Genomic DNA, 19,185 nt, shown 5'->3' on the forward strand with positions numbered 1-19,185 from the left:
AGGTGCTTTGTTGCAATAAATCGTGGCACCAGTAGCCATCTCTGGAATATTGGTTAGCTGAGCACAGTGAGACTTTGTTAATGTTATATTGTGATAACAATTTTATTCTTTTGGAATAGAAGACCAGGGTGTTTGGTGAACTCTTCAGGTTGCATTTATGCTCTCATCTACCTGTTGGGGGGAAAAAAATAATTGCGACTTAGACCAAAATTTAAAGATGCAAGATGAGACAAAATCACTTATAGACATTAGAGATGACAGGATGGAAGCAGTGGGAATCTTTGGAAATATTCAAAATGCATTTTCTTCAGTTAATACTTTAAATTGAATGCAATAGTTATAAAAATGGTTAAATTAGGTCAGCAATTTATAGAGTGTGTTTAGCCACACATCTGAGCCACATCTTCATATGATTAGCACCATTATGAGTAATTTTATTTCTTCCTCTTCGGCTCCAGTAGAGTGCAGCATTCTTACTGGGTTAAAAAATAATTAAACCGAGCAGAAAAATGTGCAGAAATACTGGATCTGAACTGCTTCCAATTCACTTGAAACATCACCTAATTGTATGTCAGAAGATTTTTTCGCAAATTGGTTATCTAAAATGTTGGACTGTACTTTGTGTAACCAAATATAGAAAATTAGTCATATTGGAATTTTCTCAGGTTTAATTTTGCATGTATGGTTTTCAAAGTTTGCAAAACTGCAAACCAATGAAAATGATTAATGTTACAAGAATGATTTTCAATCTTTGAGTGACATTTGTAGTATCTACTAGACCAAGTGGACCCGTAGGGCCTAAACTCTCCTGCATTGGTGCAGCACCCTCTCCTCCGCCCCCCTCTCCCCCTCCCCTCTCCCTCTCCCCCTCCCCCCTCCCCTCTCCACCTCCCTCCCCCCTCCCCTCCTCCCCCTCCCCTCCTCCCCCTCCCCTCCTCCCCCTCCCCTCCTACCCCTCCCCCTTCTCCTCCCCACCACTCCATCCCTTCAACCCCCCCTTATCCTCCCTCCCCCCTCCACTCCCCTCGCTCCCTCCCCCTCCCTCCCTAGGAGATAGATTTAAACGTTAAAATATGAATAACTTTAAAAATATAACACCGATTTCAATGACACTTCTTCCATTAGCACCAAAGGGACGACGGTGAGTAAGGTGGGCCTAAAATTGTCACGCTATCATGTACCGTTTTGGCTGTAGTTCAAGAACAAACAAACAAACAAACAAACAAGAGTTTTAGTATATAGATAGTTTGTATTGGCCAACATATAACGAGCATATGAATAGTTAATCTCTAAATTTGGAGATTAACTTTGTGCGTGCAAGAAGCTAATGGGCTGTGTAAATACGACGTTGACGCGATTCCTCAAACAAATAACAGGAGTAAATCTGCAAGGGTATTTTAATAAAAACAGCTAAATTAATATCAAAAAAGCGACTTGAATCTATACAGCGCATTATTCTCAAATATCCCAAATGCCTTCAGATTGTTGCATTAAAATGCAGTGAGATTTTTTGTAGACACCTGTGACAGAATACTATGAATGCCATTTAATTGTCATTTGTCCCATTTAATTTGAATCTTTAAAGTGTTAACTTCTATATTCTGAATTTATTTTCAAAATCTTTGGTGAAGTAAAAGCTATTTGTAAATGTAATGTCTGCTTTTATTTTGTCTCCTCACTAATAGCAATCGACATGTCACTTCATATTATGAGCAAGACAATGTGGAACATATCCTTCCCATCATGACACAACCTTATGATTGTAAGAAAAACAAATCGCTAACTCCAGCATGGGAGGAGCAACTTATCTTCAATGAGCGATTTGGTTACTTCCTAAAAGAATTCTTAGAATCACCTAGTACTCTTCTATTCTTTGAGGTATCAAATATTTGGGTTTGGTATTAGCTTGGTGATATTGTACTTCATGGAGTTTTTGATGACAAATAGATATATTGTAGGGACATACGGATTAGCGGGGGGGTCTCGAACCCTCGGTTGGGCTAACGAGTCACGGGATGCGGGAGCGCGAGGTATAGTTGTGTCTGGCGCCAAACTCAAAAGATTAGATTAGATTATGTAAGCAGTTAAGTAGTGGTGTCCAAAGTAAGTGCGCAGCTTGTTACGGTTTTTGCTATGAATAAAGACCTTTGGATAATAACGCTCGTTTTGGACTCACTACATTGGTGACCCGAACGTAAGAACACGCAGAATGTCGCAAGTGGGAGCGAGCGCGGGCGAGGTTCACCTACCGCCGTTCTGGGCCCATCAGCCGCACCTGTGGTTTGTACAGGCGGAGTCGCAGTTCCATATAAAAAAGGTGGAGAGCGAACAGGAGAAGTACCACCACCTGGTGAGCTGTCTGCAGGCGGAGGTGGCTGCGAGGGTCAGTCAATATCTGACCAGTCCACCCCAAACGGAGCAGTACGTGGGGCTCAAGAGGCTCCTACTGAAGAAATTCGGCTGGAGCCAGAACCAGCGGGCTCTGAAGCTGCTCCATCTACCAGCGTTGGGTCAGCGGCTGCCGTCCGAGTTGACGACGGAAATGCTGACCTTGGTGGGCGACCATCAGCCGTGCATGGTTTTCGAAGCGGCATTTCGAGAGAAGCTACCCCAGGACGTCAGGCTGGTGTTGGCCGACGTCTCGTTTGACGACCCGGGAACGTTCGCCGAGAAAGCCGACGTGCTCATCAGGGAGCGGAACACCCGGGACGACTCGGTCAATCGTGTCTCGAGGCCCAGCGGCAGTCGGGGCAGCGGCCGGGAGAGCGACGGCTCGGCCGCTATTTCGCAGTCTGCCAGGCAAGAAGGGGCTGCAGAACATGTTTATTGGTCGCGGGCACAACCAGCACGGCAGAATAAAAGCGGCTGGTGTTTCTTCCATCGGCGGTGGGGCAGTGACGCCCGAAGTTGCAGGGCCCCGGGTACGTTTCCGGGAAATGCATGGGCCGATCGAACGTAGAGGCAGTTTCGATTGGCCGTAATCGCCGCCTCTACGTGACGGACCAAGAGACCGGGATCGTGTTTCCGGTGTATATGGGAGCGGTGGTGAGTATTGTACCCCCCTACGGCTGTGAAGTTCAAGCGGGGGGGAAGGGGCCGCCCCTTATTGCAGTGAACGGTAGCGCCATCCGCACTTACGGTAAGAGGACTATGCCCCTGTCCTTTGGGTCTAGGACCTACCGTTGGAATTTCATCGTGGCGGATGTGGGCCAGGCCATTTTGGGTGCGGACTTCCTATGGGCGTTTTCGTTGGTAGTAGACGTCCACGGTAGCGGCCTGCAGCCCTCGGCCGACGAACGGCCCCGAAGTACGGGGTCTGCGGCCCCTCCAAGCGCCGCCCCACTCAGTTCAGCGATCCAGGCCATCACGGCCCCCGGTCAGTTCGATGCGGTCCTAGCGGAGTTCCCGCAGCTCCTCGTTCAGCGGTTCGATGCATCTTCCGAGAAGCATGGGGTGGTGCATTTCATTCCGACCGAGGGCCCGCCGGTTTTTGCCCGGGCACGGCGCCTCCCACCCGAAAAGCTGGCCATGGCTCGAGAGGAGTTCTTGAACTTGGAGAGGCTGGGAATTGTGCGGCCTTCAAGTAGTCCGTGGGCCTCCCCCTTGCATATGGTTTCCAAGGCATCTGGGGGATGGAGACCATGTGGGGATTTCCGACGACTTAACGCGGCAACACGACCGGACCGCTACCCAATTCCGCACATACAGGACTTCTCAGCTAGCCTAGAGGGGGCTACAATTTTTTCGAAGATCGATCTGGTGCAGGGATATCATCAGATCCCGGTCCATCCGCCGGACATCCCAAAGACGGCTACCATTACTCCGTTCGGGTTGTTTGAGTGGTTGCGCATGCCTTTCGGCCTTAAAAACGCAGCTCAGGCATTTCAGCGTCTCATGGACCGTGTGGGTCGAGGTTTGCCGTTCGTGTACATTTACCTCGATGACATTTTGATTGCCAGCCGTTCGGTCCAGGAGCACTTAGTCCACCTCCGCACTATATTCCAGAGGCTGCAGGACCACGGCCTGATTCTGCACCCGGACAAATGCCAATTCGGCCTGTCGGTGGTAGATTTTTTGGGTCACCGGGTTACATCGGCCGGAGCCACCCCTTTGCCAGTTAAGGTGGAGGCGGTCCGCTCTTTTCCACGTCCTACTACCATCAAGGGATTGCAGGAATTCGTGGGCATGGTGAACTTTTATCACCGGTTCGTGCCTGCAGCAGCTCGGGTCATGCGCCCCTTTTTTCTATGCCTCGCGGGTAACCCCGCCGAGTTGGTATGGTCCGCATCTGCAGAGACGGCTTTTGTCGCGGTCAAACAGGCCCTCGCCAACGCCACCATGCTGGTGCACCCGCGCTCCTCCGCCCCCACGGCGCTGACGGTGGACGCCTCAGACGTGGCGGTGGGTGGGGTTTTGGAGCAGCAGGTCGAAGGTCAATGGCAGCCCCTGGCGTTTTTCAGCCGGCAGCTCTCGCGAGCCGAGCTCAAATATAGTGCGTTTGATAGGGAGCTCCTGGCCCTCTATTTAGCAGTCCGCCACTTCCGCTATTTTTTGGAAGGCCGTTCTTTCGTGGCCTACACGGATCACAAACCTCTGACATTCGCTTTTGCTAAGGTTTCTGATCCGTGGTCAGCTCGCCAGCAGCGGCACCTCACCCTAATTTCGGAGTTTACTACCGATGTCCGTCATATTGCGGGTAGGCTTAATACGGTTGCTGATGCCCTGTCCCGGCCGGCCATTCCCTCCGTTGCCGTAGTAGGCGGACAGGTGGATTTCCAGGAGCTAGCGGAGGCTCAGCGCCTGGAAAAAACGGCCGAGGTGTACGCCTCCACAGCCTCGGGACTGCGTTTGGAGCAGGTGACGTATGGCCCCACAGGTACCAAGTTGTGGTGTGACGTTTCCCTTTCACGCCCTCGCCCGGTGGTGCCTGCCGCCCTGCGGCGTAAGGTTTTTGAGGCCATTCACGGCCTGGCCCATCCGTCCATCAGGGCGATTTCGGCCATGGTGGCCGCCCGGTTTGTCTGGCACGGCCTGCGGAAGCAGGTGACGGCCTGGGCACGGGCCTGTATTCCGTGCCAAACCTCCAAAGTTCATCGCCATGTCCAGCCCCCATACCAGAGATTCGAGGTTCCCCCAGTCCGTTTTTTCCACATCCACGTGGATTTGGTGGGTCCATTGCCTTATTCCAGGGGTTATACTCATCTCCTGACGGTGGTGGATTGGTTTACACGTTGGCCGGAGGCGCTCCTATTGTCGGACACCTCGGCGGCCTCCTGTGCACGGGCCCTGGCGTTGCATTGGGTGGCCCGTTTCGGCGTACCGGCTATCATCACCACAGATCGGGGAGCCCAGTTCACCTCCTCCCTCTGGGCCGCGCTGGCACAGTTGTATGGGTCTCGTTTACAGCAGACCACCGCCTACCATCCCCAATCCAACGGGATGGTTGAGCGCTTCCATCGGCAGCTGAAGGCGTCCCTCTATGCCCGACTGACCGGCCACGATTGGGCTGACCAGCTGCCTTGGGTCCTCCTCGGCATTCGTACGGCCCCAAAGGCCGAGCTAGGCACGTCCTCGGCCGAGCTCGTCTACGGTTCGCCCCTGCGGGTACCAGGTGACATCCTCCCTTCCGCCCCCGCCTTGCCGCCGCCCGTTACGTCGGTGTTGGGTTCCCTCCGGGCACGGGTGGGTTCTCTGGCTCCAGTCCCGACCTCCTGGCATGGAAGCACGGCGGTCCACATCCCGTCGGACTTGCTGGACTGTGATTTCGTGTTCCTGCGGAAAGATTCCCACCGCCCCCCTCTTCAGCCGGTTTATCAGGGCCCGTTTCAGGTACTTAAGAGAGGGGCTGTCACTTTTACCTTACAGGTGGGTAATCGCCAGGAGCTCGTTTCAGTATCCCGGCTCAAGCCGGCCCATTTGGACCAGGACCTCCCTGTGTCGGTGGCCCAGCCGCCGCGCAGGGGCCGGCCAATGGCCGCCCCCCTGGTGCCGCCAGCGGCGCCTTGTTTGCCACCTCTCAGCCCCCCGACGCCTATGGTTGGGCCCGGGCCCCCGTTCCCGATCAAGCACACTCCGTTGCCTACGCCCTCCGCTTCCGTGGCCCCTCCATCGCCTCCGGCGGCGGCGGCCTCCCGTCACATTGGCGGTATCGGTTTTCTCCCTCCGTACGCGTTCCGGGAGGGAGGTCCGGGCACCCGTGAGGTATGGTTTAGAGGGTTCTGGGGGGGGTCATGTAGGGACATACGGATTAGCGGGGGGGATCTCGAACCCTCGGTTGGGCTAACGAGTCACGGGATGCGGGAGCGCGAGGTATAGTTGTGTGTGGCGCCAAACTCAAAAGATTAGATTAGATTATGTAAGCAGTTAAGTAGTGGTGTCCAAAGTAAGTGCGCAGCTTGTTACGGTTTTTGCTATGAATAAAGACCTTTGGATAATAACGCTCGTTTTGGACTCACTACAATATGCAAATAGTTCTGTAAATAGTGGATTGAACAAATTAACTGCAATGAGGTCAAATTAAACATTTACTAATGTTGGTCCAAAAGATATTGAAATTGGTCAATTAGACTTGTTTTGATTATGGTAAATATTTTGACTTTAGTTCAATCTGTGCAGCTTTATAGTTGAACAGGTCGGCCAGGTTAAGTGGATAAAGGGGTGAAATCCCTTTGGATTATCACATTGTAACTTAACCTTGTCATTAAATATTAGAAATATCAGAAGAATAAGGGGATCATGCTGAAATATACAATACTCTTACAGGGCTCTACATGGTAGATGCAAGAATGATGTTTCCCTTTGGGAATCCAGATTCATGGGTGAAAGTAAGAATTCAGGTATTGAGGCAAAGATAAGAAATTTATTTCATAAGGTTGAGCGGAGGTTTGAAATTCTCTACCCGAGAGGGATGTGATGGCTTGGTTATTGACTATATTTCAAAGCAGAAACTTGCAGATTTTGAATATTAAAGGATTTTTTTTCTGGAAAGTGATGTTGAGGTAAAACATCGGCTGTACTCTTGGTGGTGATATTCGTTTATTATTAGAAGGTATCCCAAAATGCTGGATTAACTCAGCAGGTCAGGCAGCATCTTGGAGAGAAGGAATGGTGGCACGGTGGCGCAGCGATAGAGTTGCTGCCTTACAGCGAATGCAGCGCCGGAGACTCAGGTTCGATCCTGACTACGGGTGCTGTACTGTAAGGAGTTTGTACGTTCTCCCCGTGACCTGCGTGGGTTTTCTCCGAGATCTTCGGTTTCCTCCCACACTCCAAAGACGTACAGGTTTGTAGGTTAATTGACTGGGTAAATGTAAAAATTGTCCCTAGTGTGTGTAGGATAGTGTTAATGTGCGGGGATCACTGGGCGGTGCGGACGTGGTGGGCCGAAAAGGCCTGTTTCCGCGCTGTATCTGAAATATGAAAATATGAATGGGTGACGTTTCGGGTTGAGACCCTTCTTCAGTCTGAAGTTACTCCAGCATTTTGTGATACCTTCGATACCTTCGATTTTTACCAGCATCTGCAGTTATTTTCCTACACAACTTGGTTTATTATTATAATGTGTTCCAAGAAACAGTGGAAAAACTTTATTTTGCATGCTGTCCAAGTAAATTATCCATACATGCATACAATCAAACCACAAAAGAGGTGAATTGGGGAATCTGGAATACATCCTTAACCTGGAAGAGGCACTATCAAGAGTCTGGTTACACCAGCATAGCACAATATTTAAGGGCAGCATACATGTGCTTTCAAGCTTTTGTAAATTCTAACCGATGGGGGAGAGAGAGAAGAGGGAATGACCGGAGTGCAAATGTATTAAATGTACGCTGTATGTGTTCGTTTGTGTGTTAAATATATTAAAGCAGAGGGAGCAAAGACAAACCAACAATTATCAGAATCATCTCTTCAAGTTTGAGACATTAAATGGCCAGCTCATTTCTATGAGCTTAATGTAATCTTAATGCTATATAATGCTTGTATTTTTTTACAAGCACTAATCCAATGCTTTATTCCTAGATCCTTGAGTTTGTAAGTATGGATGAAGCCAAAGTCAACTTTGCAACTCAAAGTAGTGAAGGTGGTTGGCGCAAGATAGCCTGGGCTTTTCTAAAGGTAAGATAGTATGACCAACTAGAGTCTGAAGAATAAAACAGATAACTCTCCAGTGTTTTAAGATTTTTGGATGTACTTTTGTTTCTAGGTGCAGATCAGTTCTGTTACATTTTCCACTTCTGCCTACCGTATATTGTATAGTTATTGTTGCGAGCAAAGCGCCAAGGCAAATTCCGTGTATGTATCCATACTTGGCAAATAAAATGTATTCAATTCAATTTAATTCAATCTTGATTGGCATGGATGAGGTAGGCAGATATGCTTGTTTCCATGCTGTATCATTCTGTCACTATAACAACCTGTTATTTGTTTCCTGTCTATGCTAGAATTATACCTGTTTGGCTTTGCATTTTAAAAGGAGGTCATTTTATGACTGATTTCTCTTCCCCTTTTCATGCCTGTTCACTGGACAAAAGACTTGTGGAGGATGTTGGAAGAATTTCTGTCATTCACTGGGAAGGCCTCAGAGGAACCAGCATCTCAGATCCAGCATAAATTCCCTTTGTCGCCTTCAAATAAGTCCTAAATTAACTGACTGATTAATTGGCTGAAAGGGTATTGGTTATCTTGTCCAAGGTTGCATAGTTTCTTTTTGAGTAAAGGCTAAAGTCAGACATAGGACAAAACTAACAGTGTACTGGGCAGTAGCAATGAATACAACAGCCCAGTTGCTCTTGTCTTGATCATAATGAAATACTTTGAAAGATTGATAATGGGCCACATCTGTGCCATTCTTTGGGACAATCTGGAACCCCTTTATTTTGCACACAGTAAAAGTAGGTCAATGGAGGACACCATCTCTTGCACTGTGTTCAGCTCTTGAGCAATTGACTATAAGAGCACTAATGTCAAAATGCTATTCATTGACTACTGCTCAGCCAATGCCATAATCCTGAACAGGCCTATTTCTAAACTCCTGGACCCTGGTCTTGGGTCCCCCATCTGCAACTGGCTTTTGGACGTCCTCATCAGCAGACCTCAATCATGTAGAATTTGTCATAACATTTCCTCCAGCCTGACCATCAATATTGATGCCCTTTAACATTTTGTGCTCAGTTCCTTGCTCATGACAGTGTGGCTAATTGTAGTGCCAATTCAATCTTTAAGTTTGTCGATTCTATAACTGTCATCGTCCTGATGAGGTGGAGCAGAGGAAAAAGATGGGGAACCTTGTGTCGTGGTATCAGTTCAGAACAGCAATGTACAGTTTACTAGCTTAATGCCACAATGCGAAAAAGCTGTTTGGTGGCTTAAGGAAGTGGGGGATACAACTCTGTCTTCGTCATCAGAGCTGCAAGAGACATTGTTGACAGCTCCAAGTTCCTCGGCATCCATATCGTCACCAACCTAACCAGGCACCTTCACATTGACGCGGTGATCATAAAGTGCATCAGCGTATTTATTTGTATGAGTGTCAAAGATTCAGTATGCCAACGAGGATTCTCTATCATTTCTACCGGCAGCCAATAAAAAGTATTCCCAAAAGGCTGAAACTGAGCCTGGCATGGCTACTGTTCCGCTCTTGACCACCTGAAAGGATGAGTACTGCTCAGTATAACAAAGCCTCGTCATTTCCCTCAATTCAGTCCATCTTCATGGTGCGTTGCATCAGGAAGGCTGGAAATATTGTCGGATGTCTTCCACGCTAAGCCATTACTTCTACCTTCTGGGAAGGGATACAAGAACATGAAAGCCGGAGTATCCAAATTTAAGAATAGCTTCTTCCCCACGGCAAGGAGACACTTGAACTTATCACCAAACTCCCTTCCTGGAGGTGCTGGCACCTGTTTGTAATTCTTCTTCATTCAACTGCATTGTGGCAAATTTTTCTCTTTTTTTCTGCATGACTTTATATTGCACTGCAATTTCTGCACAATTCTGCGGTTTGGCATTTGTTGTATTGTTATGTTATTATTATGATATGTATACTGTTTGCTCTGGGCTTTGAGCAAGGAATTTCATTGCACCCTGGTGTACATGTTAATAAACTGAATCTGAATTCCTGTTCACTTATTGTCAAAACCAAGAGCTGGAGGTGCTTGGCTGGTCAGGCACCATCTGGGATGGGTATGGACAGGCGACGTTTTGAGTTGGGATGCTTCTTCGGACTGACTGGAGCAGGAGAGAGAAAGCGGAAAAAGTTGGTAGGGCAAATCCAAGTGATGGGTAGATACAGGTGAGGGGGAGGGGTTGATTGGCAGATGGTTCACCAAGGTGAAAAGGAGCTAAAATAGTGGCAGAAAGGAATAGTGAAAGATAAAGCCAGAGGGAGTGGAAAATGATATGGAAGGGGAAAGAGCAGGATAAAGGGGGAATGGATGACTCATTCATGGGATGGGCGAAGGGCATACAAAAGGGAAGGGGGCTGGGTGACTGGAGGAATGGGAGAAATGTGAGTGCACTGGTGTGGGGGGCATGGGAAAGAAAGTGGGTAGGATTGTAAACAATCCAAGCAGAATATGAGGTGCTGTTCCTCCAGTTTCCTCCCTTATTTTGAAATTGGTCATCCTGGACACTGAAGGTCCTCCTGGTGAGACGTGCTCTCTGGCCTGGTTTGTTTATTTCTATAATATTAGGCTTTTTTCCCTGGGGAATGCTAGCAATACAGCTGATTTAGTTGGTATATCCTAAATTTTCGCTTGCTTTATGTAGCTGGTGGGTGCGAATGGGGTGTTGAATATCGATGGAAAACTCCGCCTACAGTTGTATTATCCACCCTTGAAGGTCAAGAAGCTATCAAATTCCATTGATGTATTTGAATGGTGGAAAAAACGCCCTTGGGACCGTTACCCTTCAACTTTGTATGTTACAGTGAAAGGCTTAAGGCTACCTCAAAATGTGAGTCCTAATTCAAGAAACTTCATAGCTTTGCACAAAAAGTTTGCGGAAAATTTTCAAGTAGCTTTTAATAGAAAAAGATCTGTAAATTAACGAATTCTTTTAACTCAACAATAAAATTTACTCCAGCACGGTGTTGTGCTGCACTTTGTTGTCACCAAGTCGAATTCCTCTCCATCCCCACCCCAAACCCTATTAACACCCTACAAGTATATTTTACTTACAAAAAGTAATCAAAATCTTTTGTAAATTGTTCTCTCATTGTTCAGGATTTAAATCCTGAAGAATATAGAAATTCACTGCTTTCAGCAGTGGAAATGAGAGAACAATTTACAAAAGATTTTGATTACTTTTTGTAAGTAAAATATACTTGTAGGGTGTTAATAGGGTTTGGGGTGGGGATGGAGAGGAATTCGACTTGGTGATAACAAAGTGCAGCACAACACCGTGCTGGAGTAAAGTGCTGGAGTAACTCAGCGGGTCAGGTAGCATCCCTGAAGAACGTGGATAGGTGACGATTCGGCTTAGGAGCCTTCTTCAAGCTTGTTGCCTCTTGCATCTCTTGTTTAAAACACCAGAGCAACAGAAATAATAGCCTTTAAGAACAATAAATGTCGAGTATGTTTTAAACAATAGAATTAACTTACTTTTAGTACTATTTGTACTTTTACTTCAAAATGTTATTAGTGTACAGTGACATATTCACATTAATTTGTAATGTCTGTTTTTACTTTGAAATGTACTAAAAGAGGCTTGAAACGGGTAATTTTGTGTGTAAATTTTCGAAAAAAATAGGTGAATCCTTCTATACGTTCCATGATGGCTCTTCAGCAAGAACAAGGCACTATTTCGTATAATGAGCTCCAATCTGAGTTGAAGCGGTCAAGTGTTCAATCAAATTTAGATATTGAGAAGTTGGAACTTTTGAAATGGACCAAACTACCTGGGCAGGTAAAAAAAAAAGATTAACATGTTAAGTTAACACAGTTAAAACGAATTTCGGTGAAACTGGCTGATGATTTACTGTAGTGGCATTTTATATTACTGTCCAGTCAAAATTGTCCTCGCCCCCTGATCCCCAAGGATTTATAAACATTGGTTTATTATTAATTAAATCTACTTTTTACACTGTTAAAGAGCTTCTTAAAATGCTCTGGTTCTAGAGGCAAATGTTCTAAATGGCAATAGTTACATGAAAATTAACAATAGTCCCTTCCTTTTTAGGTTTGTCGTATTCCTAACCAGCTTTTGCTATCGTTTCGAGGAGGGCATATTGGGTGCTTCTTTATAGCATTTTCTAATGATGGAAGAAGCTTGGCAGCATCATGTGCTGATAGGAATGGCCATTTCATAGTAGGTGAGATTAGAAAGAGTGTATAAACTAAAAGCAAAGGTCCTTAATGTATGATGTACATTATGTTTCTGATGTCATGCTGTTGTCGGTGATAAATGATAACGATTAACAATTTGAAAACATTATATGGCTTTCAATGCCAAGAAGTATTACAAAATCTCTGGTAGTTAAGAATGGCAGTATATGGCCTAAGGTGTTTCTATTAAAGCCACTTTTTATGGCTTTTATATTTCAGAGATGCATGAAATTCTCCAGTAGTATGAAAACAGTTGTTGGAAGGTGTCATCGCCTGTAATGTGCTATAAATCCTGAAAGGAAGGTTGTCTGAGATGGATACCACCAAATTCCTATCATAGTGCGCGTAGCGCAGCGGTAGAGTTGCTGCTTTACAGCGAATGCAGCGCCGGAGACACAGGTTCGATCCTGACTACGGGTGCTGCACTGTAAGGAGTTTGTACGTTCTCCCCGTGACCTGCGTGGGTTTTCTCCGAGATCTTCGGTTTCCTCCCACACTCCAAAGACGTACAGGTATGTAGGTTAATTGGCTGGGTAAATGTAAAAATTGTCCCTAGTGGGTGTAGGATAGTGTTAATGTACGGGGATCACTGGGCGGCACGGACTTGGAGGGCCGAAAAGGCCTGTTTCCGGCTGTAGATATATGATATGATATGATATGATATGATAGTGCCTTAACTGATAAACTATATATCAGAGCATGAAATTCATTAAAAAAATAATTAAATAATGACTGTGATGGTGCAAAGACAGTTATAGACGATAGACAATAGGTGCAGGAGGAGGCCATTTGGACCTTCGAGCCAGCATCGCCATTCAATGTGATCATGGCTGATCATTCTCAATCAGTACCCCGTTCCTGCCTTCTCCCCATACCCCCTGACTCAGCTATCCTTAAGAGCTCTATCTAGCTCTCTCTTGAATGCATTCAGAGAATTGGCCTCCACTGCCTTCTGATGCAGAGAATTCCACAGATTCACTACTCTGACTGAAAAAGTTTTTCCTCATCTCAATTTTGAGACCATAACTGCACACAGTACTCCAGGTGCGGTCTCACTAGGGCCCTGTACAACTGCAGAAGGACCTCTTTGCTCCTATACTCAACTCCCCTTGATATGAAGGCCAACATTCCATTGGCTTTCTTCACTGTCTGCTGTACTTGCATGCTTCCTTTCAGTGACTGATGCACTAGGACACCCAGATCTCGTTGTATGTCCCCTTTTCCTAACTTGACACCATTCAGATAATACTCTGCCTTCCTATTCTTACCACCAAAGTGGATAACCTCACACTTATCCACATTAAACTGCATCTGCCATGCATCTGCCCACTCACACAACCTGTCCAAGTCACCCTGCAACCTCATAGCATCTTCCTCACAGTTCACACTACCACCCAGCTTTGTATCATCTGCAAATTTGTTAATGGTACTTTTAATCCCTTCATCCAAGTCATTAATGTATATTGTAAATAGCTGCGGTCCCAGCACTGAGCCTTGCGGTACCCCACTAGTTACTGCCTGCCATTCTGAAAAGGACCCATTTATCCCCACTCTTTGCTTTCTGTCTGTCAACCAATTTTCGATCCATGTCAGTACCCTACCTCCAATACCATGTGCTCTAATTTTGCCCACTAATCTCCTATGTGGAACCTTGTCGAAGGCTTTCTGAAAGTTCACCCCATTCCATGGATCTCTCACCTTCAAAAATTATTAGCAAGTGTGAATGTACTTTTGTTGCAGTGCATTTCCACGCTCTCAGCCTGGAGGAAAGAATTCAATCAGATTACTGCTCTTGAGCACTTCTGGTCCTTTCTGATAGGAAATGGCTGGGTATTAGATAAGGGCAATAGTACATTTGGCTGCATCGTCTTACCTTTTTTGCAAGCTATGTAGTCAGCAAACATAAAGAATTGCAGAACAATACCCAGCACGTGTTTGTTAAATGAGATTTGGAAAGGAAGAGTTTATATGGCTTATGATTCATGAAAACAGATTAGTTACATAGAATAAAGAGCCATATGACGTATTCTTGTTTTGGACCACATTGTTTTGCAGTAATGCAAAATTGAGGGAAAATTAATGAAAACATAAAGTCTGGATCAAAAATAAACCACAGGGATAATTAGATGAAATACTATTTTGGACAAAAGAAGAAAATGCCCTTTTCCTTTTTATACACTGGTTAGTATTTATCAAATTAATTGTACAACATGTTAATGCCAATAGAGGGCAGCAAAATATAGTTTATTTTAGAAATTGTAAAAATGATTATCTGTAAAGGTTTTGTAACATACTTCATTTGCACTAATCAGTATACATTTTTGGAACTATGTAGTGTATGAAATTCCTTCAGGCCATCCACTTGGAGAATTTAATGGGCACTTCAACATTGTGTACTCTTTGTGCTGGTCAAATAATGATAAAACACTCCTCTCTGCATCATCTGATGGTACAGTAAGGTTAGTACCCATTTCAACATGATTTCCTTTTAAATTGTGATAATCATTGAAAATGTGCTGATTTGCAGTATGTTATTGTCATTTGCCATCTTCCTTGCCTTTCGTTCTCTGTCTCCTTTTGTTTCCTCTCGTCTACCTGATGCATCCTCAAAGTACTCTGATCAATCAAACATAGGAAACAAAGTGCTGGAGTGACTCCGTGGGTTAGCAGCAACTCTGGAGAACATGAATAGGCAATGTATCGGGCCGACTCAAAACATTGCCTATCCATGTCCCTATGCTGCCTGACCCGCGGAGTTGCTCTTACACAGTTTTCTATGCACGATTCCAACATCTTGTGTCTCCGTTCAATCAAATATCATTTGTTGACGTTGCTCTGCTTTTATTTTGTAAATATCTACCCCATGCATTTTCATCTGTATTAGAAGAGGGGAATGAGCCGGGCTTCCTATATATGATTAACCAGCATAGTTGTTTGGTAGAATTTCATGTCTGCTTTGTGCAGATGTTGGCACATTGAGAAGTTGAGGATGCAAAATGCTTTGAGATGGGGAAAATGTTCCACTTTAACATTACTGTGTTTTGTGCATTTTGACGTCATTCAAGATTGTTTCAAGGTTTTTGCTTGAAGAATCTATATCATGAAATAAGCAAGCCAGAATATGTTGACTAATGCCTAATATTTCTTCGCAATCAGAATTTGAAATATTATCTTTTTAATGTAACTCTATTTGACATGGTGCAAGTTCTTTGCTGCAAACGAACCACTGTGGATATCTGCATCTACAGTTGTAATATTTTGTATGTTTTTCAAAATTTATTTAACTTATTCCTGTTCACTAGCAGTGACTAGTGGGGTGCTGCAAGTCTCAGTCCTGGGACCCCAGTTAATTACAATATATATTAATGATTTAGACAAGGGAATTAAATGTGACATCTCCAAGTTTGCGGATGACACAAACTGGGTGGCAGTGTGGGCTGTGAGGAGGATGCTATGAGACTGCAGGGTGACTTGGATCAGTTGGGTGAGTGGGAAGATGATTGGCAGATGCAGTATAATGTGGATAACTGAGGTTATCCATTTTGGTGGCAAGAACAGGACCGCAGATTATTATCTGAATAATGTTAGATTAGGAAAAGGGGAGGTGCAACGAGACCTGGGTGTGCTTGTACATCAGTCACTGAAAGTAAACATGCAGGTACAGCAGGCAGTGAAGAAAGCTAATGGCATGTTGGCCTTCATTGCGAGAGGATTTGAGTTCAGACACAAGGAGGTCCTACTGCAGTGTACAGGCCCCTGGTGAGTCTGTACTTGGAGTATTGTGTGCAATTTTGGTCTCCTAATTTGAGGAAGGACACTATTGCTATGGAGGGAGTGCAGCGTAGGTTCACCAGGTTAATTCCCGGGATGGCGGGACTGACATATGATGAAAGAATGGATCGACTGGGCTTGTATTCACTGGAATTTAGAAGGATAAGAGGGGATCTTACAGAAACATAAAATTCTGAAGGGATTGGACAGGCTAGATGCAGGAAATTTGTTCTCGATATTGGGGGAGTCCAGAACCAGGGGTCACAGTTTGAGAATAAGAGGTAGGCCATTTAGGATAAAGATGAGGAAAAATAATTTCACCCTGAAAGGTGTGAATCCGTGGAATTCTCTGCCACAGAAGACAGTGGAGGCCAATTCACCGGATGTTTTCAAGAGAGAGTGAGATTTAGCTCTCAGGACTAAAGGAATCAAGGGATATGGGGAAAAAGGAGGAACAGGGTACTGATTTTAGATGATCAGCCATGATCATATTGAATAGTGGTGCTGGCTCGAAGGGCTGAATGGCCTAGTCCATCACCTATTTTTCTAAAGTATCACAAAATGCTGGAGTAATTCAGCAGGTCAGGCAGCATCTAGGAGAGAGGGAATGGGTGACGTTTCGGGTCGAGACCCTTCTTCAGACTGAAGACTAACTGACTTCTCAGTCTGAAGAAGGGTCTTGACCTGAAACGTCACCCATTCCCTCTCTCCTAGATGCTACCTGGCCTGCTGAGTTACTCCAGCATTTTGTGATACCTTCGATTTGTACCAGCATCTGCAGTTATTTTCCTACACAACCTATTTTTCTATGTTTCTATTTAGGAATTTAAACTACAGGCCATTAATGAAATATGTTGAATGAACTATTTTCGAAAAGACACTAAACAAACTTTATTTGTTGTGTGTTTACTTTTTCTAGGGTTTGGAATACGGAAACTTATGAGAACCCAGCTGAGAAAATGCTTCCACACCCTTCATTTATCTACACTGCAAAATATCATCCATTTGCACAGTACCTGGTAGTAACAGGAGGCTATGATTGTATCATACGTATTTGGAATATAAATGTGACTGAAGTGAATGGTCAGTTACTCCAGGAACTTGATGGTCATAAGAGCTTCATTAATACACTTTGCTTTGACACGGAAGGTTGGTTTATTAAATGAAATGTTTTATTTGTTTCAACATCTAAATTATCATTACCAAATAGAGTTTCAAAATGCAGTGCAAACTCTTATGCAGATAAGATGGGTTAATATTTCTGCATCTGGGTTTTCCTGTACACTTCACGTGCCCTGTCTGGACGTAGAGGGCCAAATTCACTTGCCTTCTCCACACTTGAATCAAGGCTTTTGGTATATCAGCCTTCTTCAGTCAGAGTATTGAGTAGAGACGTTGTGTGGTCATGTTGTAGTTATATAAGACGTTGATGAGGCCGCAGTTAGAGTATTGTGTAGGAAAGAACTGCAGATGCTGGTTTAAATTGAAGGTAGACACAAAATGCTGGAGTAACTCAGCGGGACAGGCAGCATATCTGGAGAGAAGGAATGGATGACGTTTCGAGCTGAGACCCTTCAGAGTATTGTGTTCAGTTCAGTTCTGGGCACAATGTTATAGGAAAGATGTTGTCAAGTTGGAAAGGATACAGGGAACCTTTACGAGGATGGTGCCAGGACTCGAGGGTCTGAGCTACAGGGAGAGGTTGAGTAGGCTGAGGCTCTATTCCTTGGAGCGCAGGAGGATGAGGATGATCTTATAGGGATGTTTAAAATCATGAGAGGACTAGATCAGGTAGATGCACAGAGTCTCTTGCCCAGAGTAGGGGAATCGAAAACCAGAGGACATAGATTTAAGGTGAAGGGGAAAAGATTTAACAGGAACCTGAGCAGTAATTTCTTCACACAAAGGGTGGTGGCTGTATGGAATGAGCTGCCAGAGGAGGTAGTTGAGGCAGGGACTATTGCAACATTTAAGAAATAATTAGACAGTTTAGATGGATATGGGCCAAACGCTGGCAGGTGGGACTAGTGTAGATGGGACATGTTGGTCAGTGTGGGCGTTGGGTGGAAGGGCCTGTTTTCACGCTCTATGAAACAAGAGGTCTCAGTAGTGACTGGGTCTCAGTTGGTATACTCCAGAGGCCATGGAAGGGTTTTGACAGGTGGGGCAAAGCTTTAACAAAAACATAGTGCTGGAGGAACTCAACGGGTCAGGCAACATTTATGGATGGAATGGACAGTTGAATTGAATTGAATTGAATAAGTATATTAGCCAAGTATGCATATACAAGGAATGTGCCTTGGTGCCCCGCTCTCACAAATGACAACACAAACATACAGTTAACAATTAAGAATAAAGCATAAACACCTCAAAACAATAAGGATACACCATTACGGTCTAAACATGTGGGTGAAAATAAACCAGAGTTAAAAAGAGACTCCAGACTTTGGTTATTGAATAGAACTATCACTCATGGAAAAAAAGCTGTTTTTATGTCTGGCTGTGGCTGCTTTGACAGTCCGGAGTCGCCTTCCAGAGGGAAGTGCTTCGAAGAGTTTGTGGCCAGGGTGAGAGGGGTCAGAGATGATCTTACCCACTTGCTTCCTGGCCCTTGCAATGTACTGTTCATCAATGGGAGTTGAAGGCCTTTTTCAGACAAATGGAGATGGGGGGGGGGGGGGGGGGAGAAAGCCGTAAAAGAGAGGTAGCGATGGGGCAAACCCTGGCAAATTGATACGTGGATTCAGATGAGGGGGGTGATTGTTGTTTGGGGACGGGGGAAGGAGGGGAACAAAACGGAAATATGGGGATCGGGGACATATGAGTGTATGGAGGTGGACTGAAAGGAGTAGGGTGACAAGAGTGGTGGGACATGGTGGGGAAAAATAATGTTTATCATGGGGTGGGGGGTCGGCAGGGGAAATAGAGGTGAGGGGTAGGGCGGCTACGGTGGCGCAGCGGTAGAGTTGCTGCCTTGCAGCGTTTGTAACGCTGGAGACCAGGGTTCGATCCCGACCATGGGTGCTGTCTATACGGAGTTTGTACGTTCTCCCCGTGACCTGCGTGGGTTTTCTCCGAGATCTCCGGTTTC

The 19,185-nt window shown here is 45.4% G+C and overlaps 1 protein-coding gene across 7 annotated transcripts in view; it reads left to right on the forward strand.

Moving 5' to 3' along the window:
* Positions 1-19,185, forward strand: part of ahi1 (Abelson helper integration site 1) — a 178,849-nt gene that overhangs the window by 30,028 nt on the left and 129,636 nt on the right. For 6 of the 7 annotated variants that reach the window (XM_078399760.1, XM_078399754.1, XM_078399757.1 and 3 more), the window contains 7 exons: positions 1,686-1,878; positions 8,020-8,115; positions 10,768-10,953; positions 11,749-11,904; positions 12,178-12,310; positions 14,659-14,782; positions 17,014-17,243. In XM_078399760.1, the coding sequence (XP_078255886.1) occupies positions 1,686-1,878; positions 8,020-8,115; positions 10,768-10,953; positions 11,749-11,904; positions 12,178-12,310; positions 14,659-14,782; positions 17,014-17,243 (1,118 nt within the window). The remainder of the gene's footprint in view (positions 1-1,685; positions 1,879-8,019; positions 8,116-10,767; positions 10,954-11,748; positions 11,905-12,177; positions 12,311-14,658; positions 14,783-17,013; positions 17,244-19,185) is intronic. The other variant, XM_078399759.1, reaches the window with a different exon arrangement.

This window comes from Rhinoraja longicauda, chromosome 5 (assembly GCF_053455715.1).
Source record: "Rhinoraja longicauda isolate Sanriku21f chromosome 5, sRhiLon1.1, whole genome shotgun sequence".
NCBI lineage: Eukaryota > Metazoa > Chordata > Chondrichthyes > Rajiformes > Arhynchobatidae > Rhinoraja > Rhinoraja longicauda.